Source organism: Cyprinodon variegatus, unplaced genomic scaffold (genome assembly GCF_000732505.1).
Source record: "Cyprinodon variegatus isolate N-32 unplaced genomic scaffold, C_variegatus-1.0 Scaffold70, whole genome shotgun sequence".
Classification (NCBI taxonomy): Eukaryota; Metazoa; Chordata; class Actinopteri; order Cyprinodontiformes; family Cyprinodontidae; genus Cyprinodon; species Cyprinodon variegatus.
The window spans coordinates 185,590-194,611 of NW_015150523.1; the positions used below are offsets into that span (position 1 = coordinate 185,590).

Here is a 9,022-nt window from a genome sequence, read left to right on the forward strand (position 1 = left end):
CAAAAAAGTACTCCAGAGTGTTGTTCAGCATGGGGGTGAGTAGAAAATGAAGGCTAATCATGTTTTGGGTGTACTATTCCTTTAACAATATTACTTTAATATGATTATAAACTAAATAAAGGCCTCATAAAGACTTCCACGAAGGCCAACGACAGATTTCTGTGAAAACTTATTTTACCATCTTTAACAGAGTTGTCAATTAACAAAGTAGAAATACTTACAATACAACAATACCTCCCTCATCGTTGGCCTTATCTCAAATAACTCAAATAATTTTACAGTATAGTCGAAAAATTGAGCTTTCAATTCATATAGTGGTATATGGCTGTTTTGGGTTTTTTTGAAGGTTACTTTATACTTTTATACTTTAAGTCGTTTTTGGAGCTCATGCTTTTTCACCTTTACTTGAGTAAAGAGGTCAAGTTGATACTTCAACTTTTACCAGAATGTTTTAAACTGCAGTATCTATACTTCTACTTAAGTAACAAATGTACTTTTGAAACCACAGATCTTTAATGAGATTCTCTTATAAATCATTTTAGAAAAATTAACCATAAAAGCCAAAACACATGAAACACAAAACTTGGAGTCAGTAACAAATTCTGTAATAATAGACCCTAATATGTAAAATATCGAATAGCATTATTCAATAAATTGATATGCCCATTTATCAATAGTGAATTAGGTCTACCCTTACAAGGGATTAAGTAAATCTGTGAAATTTAATTCGATAAGAAATAATTTAGGTTACAATTGATATATTCCACAGATCATTAGCCTTATGACCCTTTTTTATGCTTAGTAATGGGATACTAATACTTTTTTAACAGAATTTGAAGTGAAGCTAAACTATGTTAGCAAGAGTTCTGCATAGCTACAGAAACAGGTTTGACATTTTAAAGCATAACTTACATTACTCCAAAGAAACTTCCGGCCACAGATATTTCAAAAATTATCACATTTCTGTAAAAATTTCAGGCATTTCAACCATTCAAAACATGTGTTTTTTTTTTTCCTTTTTCCAAAAGCTTTTAGGTCGTATGAGTAACTGACAGAAAACTAATCTCCAATTACAATACTAGGCAGATGATGCAGCCTTGGTTTTATGTAGTTTTCTATCACTTATTAAACTTTAAAATGGGGCAACCATAATTTTTGTCAGTCCCTAAGCAAACCATCACCGCACAGAGTGGAGCTGCTGGCTTCAGTTCTCTCAAGTTACAACACAACCCCGGCTAATGGGTCTGTGTACCTTGAGGCAATTCGTTCTTTTTTCCCCGGAAAACCAAAACGAAAAACAGAAACTACTTCCGTTTTTCCATTTAAAATCAAAAACGGAAATCAAAGCCGTTTTTCTGTTTTTGTCAACACAATTTAGAAACGAAAAACTAAATGAAAAAAAAGGCTTTTATTTTTAAATATTTTCCTGCACTTCCAGGCCATCCGTGAAACCATCTTCGTCTTTCAATCCTAAAAGGAAAATGGAAAAAAGAATTGGGGAAATCAAAAAATGGACCTTTTTTTTCCATTTAGTTTTTCGTTTCTAAATTGTGTTGACAAAAACGGCTTTGATTTCCGTTTTTCCGTTTAAATGGAAACACAGAAGTAGTTTCGGTTTTTGGTTTTGGTTTTCCGGAAAAAAAACAAATTGCCTGAAGGTACACGGACCCTAGCCTGGGTGCCATTCCGAACTTAGTCCCGCCCACAAGGTTTGAGGTCGGGAAGTTCGGTCTGGCTCTGCTCCATAGTAGCGCGAGTATGATCGCCCACTCTCTGGCGATCCAATCAAATTGTCAGGGCGGGCTTTATACGATAATGGACAGATGATCAACAGTAACGTAATCAACCACGTCACCAAAGCGCGCTTGGGTNGGACTACGTCAGGCTACACAGACCCTAATGCAATACCAAAAATCAGATGCAGTAACCTCTTGTTCGCCGGAGGAGGGTGCAAAACAGGAAGTTTTAGATTTACTATAAAACATTTACCATATTGGCCCGAATAAGAGACAAGTTTTTTGTTTTTTTTTTGTTAAAAACAATGTGAAAATGTGGGGCCGTCTTACAATCGAGTTCTAACCTATCAGACAGGTTGATAGCTGTCTGGGGTCGCTAAACAAACATAACAGCAGAAGGCATCAGTTTTTTGTAAAGCCCTTGACCTTACTGTGGCCAGGGTCATCTTTTTATCACAACAGAGAAGAAGTGACAAGAATGCTACAAATGGACAGTCGCTGCGCAGAACAAAGTGGATCAAAAGTCAGACAAGTTTGCCAACATTTGAGGTCCCGCTCAGTGACACACCCACTGAGAACCCCACTCTGGTAATTGGCAGCTCCAAAGTCAGAAACGTGACATTAGAGACACCGGGGTCCATAGTCAAATGTCTCCCAGGGGCCAGACTGGGAAACATCAAATCCTACCTGAAACTGCTGGCTAAGGATAAGGTTAAATATGGTAAGATTGTTATTCACACTGGAGGTAATAACACCCGGTTACGTCGATTAGAGGTCAACAATATTGGTGTTGCTTTGGCGTGCAAGTTTATCAAAACAATATCAGACTCTAATTTTCTCTGGTCCCCTCCCTGATCTGAACGGTGATGACGTGTTTAGCCGCATATCATGATTCAACTGCTGGTTGTCTAGGAGGTCTTGTTCTGTGCATGTGTGGATCTTGTGTGCTTGTGTCAATCACGCTGCGAGTCTGTGGATCTTGTCCTTTGTGTGTAGATTGTTTTGTGCTTGTGTGAAACGTGCTGTCCTGTGCATGTATAAATCACATATGTGTATTTGTGAAAATTGAGACCATCTAGATCCATACTTTTAATGTTGCTGTAATTAAACCTTTAGATAAGAAACAACCTCTTGATCCAGATGACTTGGTCAATTATAGACCTATATCCAATCTTTCTTTCTTATATACATTTTTTGAGAAAGCACTTGCCAAACAAGTGTGTGACCACTTACACCATAATGAACTTTTTGAAGAGTTTCAGTCTGGCTTTAGAGCTCATCATAGCACTGAAACAGCTCTGGTGAAAGTCACTAATGATATTCTCATGGCCTCAGATAAGTGACTTGTATCTGTGCTCGTCCTGTTAGATCTCAGTGCTGCAGTTGATACAGTTGATCATAATATTATTTTTAAAAGACATGAATATGTTGTAGAAATTAAAGGAACAGCACTAGGCTGATTTAGATCTTATTTATCTAAGAGATGTATTCACGTTAATGTTAAATCTTCCTCATGCTCCAGGGTTATATATAGAGTACCACAGGGATCAGTGCTAGGACCAATTCTCTTTACTATATATATATATATATATATATATATATATATATATATATATATATATATATGCTCCCAATCGATAGTTATTAGAGAAATGGGAGCTACTTAGAGCTTGTCTGCCTGGCTGTGCGTTTTCCTGCATGTCTGTTTCTGTCTCCCCAGTCATGTGTCAGCAGATGTCCGCTCACACTGAGCACAGTTCTGCTGGAGGTTTCTTCCTGTTAACAGGGAGTTTTCCTCTGCACTGTCAACACAAGCATGCTTGGTGTGAGGGATTGCTGTAGAGTCAATCAGTTGATTCAACCAGCATTCCTTAGAAAACATCGAACCAATCTGATTGTATGATCTGGTCGAAGTGTTTCTGTAAAGTGCCTTGACATGGCATGTGTTGTGAATTGGTGCCATTTAAATAAACTGAACTGAATGGAAAGAGAATAAACGATATTGTCCAAAGCAGAAATTCCACAATAATAATTACTTTTATTACATTTTAAATATTTAGTGTTTATCTATTCAGTGTTTATCCGAAAATATAATGTCTTAATTTGTCTGTAAACACCCTACATAAAAAGATGTTAAACTAATAATTCTGCACAACAACTCTGTAAGTTAAAACGACTTTCGCTGCTAAAATATTAAGGGTGTTGGTGTGTAAACTCTCACCTGACCGGTGACAGGGACACGTCGAAGTCAAACTTCTCATCTTGCAAAAAGCACAGATCTGTTTAGGAGAAATAACACAGGTTAAAACGTCAATAAAACGCTTCCAGAGCAAAGTGGAGGAACTGACGTCTACCTTTGTTAGCTCGGCAGTCCATCTTGCTGTGTTCTGTTGCTCTGAAGGAAACAGACCCACTCAGTTCAGTGCTACACGGGACTCTTGAAATAGACTTATAAGACACAAATGAAAAACTGGAAACTACAACACTGACGCTAACGTCGAGCTAATTGGACGTTAGCTTGCTAGCATGTTTCCAGACATTATCAACCATAGACATAGACTACAATCGCGAGCTATTAGCATGAATGACAACAAACGGAAATAAAATAAGCTTCAATAAAATAATATTCAAACCTTAAATTCCTCTGAAATGGTTTACGCTCCGCATTCAGACTTCAACGAGACAACACACCTAGCAAATAATTCAAATCTCTTGCGCTGTTGTTCACGTGAATCGGTAGCCCTCTATGATTGGTTGAAAGGTGTTTGACGTATCAGTGAGGGGGATTATGGGTTTGTAGTCCCTGACCGGCTGGGATCAAGGTAAATAAATGAAAACGAAAGATTTTCTAAGTAGTACTGGACGTAATGATATAATAGAGACACGAAATGCTAAAAAGATAATAAGCCAATCATTTATCAATATTATTGTAGTGTTTTCTTTAACAATAGTATCAGAATTTACAATATACTTTAAATCCATGTCTTATAATGATGAAAATTATTCTACGTCATTGTTATTTATCATACATTATTAGTATCATTATGATAACTGTTGTTTTCTATATTTACTAATTCAGAAAATAATGTAACAACTTTCATTTTTGCACTCTTTTTGGTAGCTTATACTTTACACCACTAGATGGCAGTGTAGGAGCTACAATTTGATTCATTCTATTTCTATTCATTGTATTCCTTGAATTGCCAGATTTCAGTAACCAGCAGTCTCAATTAAAATGATCTGCAATGTTTACAGCAAAGAAATCAGTTTTACCTCTATATAAAAGTTGGTTTATTTATGTTGGGTGTTTCTTTACTGATGGGAAATTTGTTCAACAACTTTCCAAGATAATGCTGTTTATCAAAAAAATTTAACCCTTTATAGGGCAGGTTACTGTTTGTGATCACTTGCATACCCCTTACAAATGGAATCCCCCCTGTCCCTCATTGAGGTCTAGAAGCACAAGATCTATATCCAGCCATCCAGCAAAGATGCTGCTACATGGCTTATTTTGGCATTTGACCAATTAGATGAGCCCTTGAATGATATATTACCCAATGTATATTAACTTGGAAAAAAAGTTAACAAGTCAAGAAAAAAAGGTAAAAAGCTAATTTAAAAGTTAAAAAATTCAGTTATAAAGCTAGTACGCCAAGTTAACAATTATATTTAGGTTTATAAACTAAAAAATGTAGGTGCCATGCCTCTAAGGTTATGTTGTACCAATAAAAATGCGTTTCTTTCACTCTCAGAGTGTTTTTCATGATTTTTTATAGAAGTACTTTTATTATTTTTATTAATATATTCGGCGTTTCTTGTTATTACATTGACATAAATTTTTGCTATCAAAATATCCATATTTTTTTAATGTTACAAAGGTCTTGACCTGGATTCCAATAACACTATTGGCTTGAGAGCTGGAAAAAAAATTGAAATCTAGATAACTCTTTTTTTTCCTTAAATTAAGTGCATTTATTCTTGGATTAAGGAGGCAACAGAGACATCTTGCCAATGGAATAAGATCATTTTAATTTAAAATAGGAAAACACAATTGCATTTTCTTATTTCAAGTTATCTAAATATCTTATTTTAAAAGTAAAAATACTCACTCATCTCATTCACCTGCTCAAATTAAGGGTAAATACACTAAATTTAAGATTTGTTTTTACTTATTTCTGGATCGTTTTTTTCCAGTGAAATTTAGATTTTCAAAGTATTTCACTGAGTGCCCTATAAAGGGTTAAAAGTATGTCAATAAAAACCACTGTTTACTGTTCACTTTTACACAAACCAAACAACAAGAAGAGTCTCTATTTTCAAGCCTTAACTTAAGTGCGCTGTACTGACTCCTGATGTATACACTGCTGACACATGTAAAATAACGACAGACAACCACACTTTATATTGATAACATTTATTTAGAAATTAACAGCAGTTAATTAACAGCAGTAATATGTTGTTGAGTCCAGAAGCATAGACCAGTATCAGGTATTGCAGGTTAAGAAAGACCTTTCCATTACTAAGGGTTTGGACCCGTTCTTCCGGTTCAATTTGCATGTTTTCTAAGCCATAACAAGGCTTTGTTGGGCTGATCTATAAAGCTTGGAACTCAACGCAAATTCAGATACTTTGAATTTTAAAATGGAAGCGAATAATTTTGAAACTTGGTTAAAAAAAAGTCCAGTGGATTGTTTTTTTACTTTTTTTTTTTTACTTTTTTTTGGAATAACTATGACCTGGATGATCGGGAATCTTCACCAGAACATTAGTTTGCTTATTGCCAACAGTTTAATATCACACAATACAACATCAAACAGAAAGCTGGAGCAGACCATAGGATTACTATGCAGGTACAGGAACCTTCGTTCTTTCACTCTCACCTGCATGAAAATATTATGGCAAAAAAACTGATGTTTTGTGAGACTAGAGCTTCAGAAACAGGTCTTAATTGGATCCCCTTTCCATGGGCTGGGTCTTTGTGTGTATATAAACCAGCACTGGAACCAGAATGTGAAAAATATGCACATCAGACATTGACATTTTTTATTGTTTTTTTTTATTTGTCATGGAAATTTCCACAGAAAATTCAGAGCTCTATCTTCACCCTAAAATTAATTCAATGCTTAGTGCTGAAGTAATCTACAAAATCGTACACTTGAAGCCTTCAAGATGTCTTTATAGTGTTGACTAAGCATCTTGTGCTCTTCTTCATAAACCCTGCTCTTTTTTCTTTCTATTTATTCTGGGTTTGCTTTTTCTGCAACAATTTTTATTCCAGGGTTTATTTAGGAACGGCAGGATTGACATCACCTAACCAAACGGGCTCCACAACTGAAAATATGTCCACTGTTTGGGTTTAGGGAGCAATAATCATGTTTGCTTTAGGCAGCAGTTTGCCAGATATGTTGGATGATCTGTATAACTGAATGCTGACATTATTTGTGAGGCAGTGCTTTCTGTAATCAGCTGAGCCTTAATATTTTACAATGGCTTGTTTCTTACTATGAATATGGAGGAGAGTTTGCGTTTGTTTGCAAAACCTTTCTATTATTGAAATCACTCATTCTCTCTGACAGAGTGAAGCAAGTTATTTGCAAAACAGAAAGCTAAGAATCTGTGAGCTCTGATTTTGGTTGCTCTCTCTTATTGGTTAAATTCAATGGCCTCAATTTGAATACCTTAAGCTGTGGCAGAAGTGGGCCAGTCGCTGCTATATAAGGTTAGAATAGAGTTGAAAGTATGAAAGGATCAAGGACTCGTAAACAGGATGTATGCTAGTGCCAGTTCATCTTGCATAGGGACCTCCTAAAGCACCTATCCACCACTAGGAGCAGTATGGTTTCCCACAATCATTTGCATGACAGCAAAATAGGTGCAACCTATCCTCGTAGAGTTGAACAAAAACACATGATTTCTTAATGTGTACTCTATGTGTACTGTAGTTAGGAAATGTGTAACCAGTGTCAGAACTGGTTTTAGCTGCAACATGTGTATCCAATGGACGTGAAATATATGTATTTTGTACAGCGCATTCAAAGATCCTAATCATATACCTACTGACAGGGGAACTTTGTGTAAGGTTTCTGTTTTCTGTCATGTTTTTCTTTTGAGTATCCAGTTTTGCTTTTCTCCTTGTTTCCTAGTTTTTATGGTTTAATTCCTAGTTACTGTTTCAGTCTTGGTTCTGTTATGTTTTCTTTTGAGTGTTTAGTTTTTCTTTTCTCCATTTTTTATTTGTTGCCCTCTGCTGCCCTCTTGTGTTCTCTTTTCTCCCTAGCTGCTATTTTGTTTCTGCTCTGTCCTCACCTGTTCCCAATCTTCTCATTAGCCCTCTCTTTGTCTCTATCTCCTTTAAAAGCCCTCTCTCTTCAAATCCTCTTTGCTGGGTCTTTGTCTTACTTCGTCAATCTTCCTCTAACTCGTCTCTCTGAGCCTTCCTCCTGGTTACTATAATTCCCCTGATGACTCCATGGATTCTGGTTCTTTTTTACTTATTTTTCATGCTTTGAATTTTGGACTTTGTTTTTATTTTTGGATTTTAGATTCTTGGTTGCCAGTTTGTTTGGACTTTATTTTTTTCAGTAACTCTTCAATAAATCAACTATAAATTCACCTCTGCCTGCCTGCCTCTGCTTTTGGGTCTTCGATCCACAAACGAATCCTGACACTTTTCCGTTTACATATCAAAACGTAGAGTTAGAAGCCATCCTGCCACAGCTGTTCATCACCATAAAGATTATTATTATTCATAGCTTCAGTATTTGACAGTTATTTCTACTAAGGAACCCATTGTTTAGGCAGCCGGTTGAAATGGGCGCGTAACAAAAAAAAAAAAAAACACAGAGTGAATACCCTGGAAATAATCAGATAGATACAGTGGTGACATATGGGGTTCTACAACATTTATTTGGAAATATTAGGTGGCTTTTTCATAATCTTCTCCTTACTTATTATGGCAGGTTGCATTTCAGCACCTGGTGTGTGAAATAAATAGTTGTGTGTTATTAAGATAAATTAATTTCCTAATTAAACTGATCTTCTCTTTGTCACCTTTCAGTTCTTCTAAACCCTATTCCTTTCCTGCTTTTCTTACCATTATTCACAGTTTCCCTATTTTATAACTGTGCATTCACTGTCAGGGTTTGGTTGAGGTTTGGAGGACCCAAATGCAGAGGCAGACAGGCTGAGGAGATTTCTGGGTAGTTTAATGGGGCAAAAACAGCAACAAAGGCAGGAATGCAAAAATCCAACTAATAATCAAGCAAACCAAAACAGTGGAGACATCT

At 36.0% G+C, this 9,022-nt stretch overlaps 1 protein-coding gene across 1 annotated transcript in view; it reads right to left on the reverse strand.

Moving 5' to 3' along the window:
* The window catches only part of gtse1 (G2 and S-phase expressed 1), a 20,672-nt gene extending 16,203 nt beyond the window's left edge, over positions 1-4,469 (reverse strand). Inside the window, exons 1-3 of the mRNA XM_015372215.1 lie at positions 4,370-4,469; positions 4,091-4,131; positions 3,958-4,015 (exon numbers count right to left, since the gene is read on the reverse strand). Coding sequence (XP_015227701.1) covers positions 3,958-4,015; positions 4,091-4,112 — 80 coding nt within the window. The 5' untranslated portion in view covers positions 4,113-4,131; positions 4,370-4,469. The remainder of the gene's footprint in view (positions 1-3,957; positions 4,016-4,090; positions 4,132-4,369) is intronic.
* Between the last annotated feature and the right edge of the window lie 4,553 nt (positions 4,470-9,022).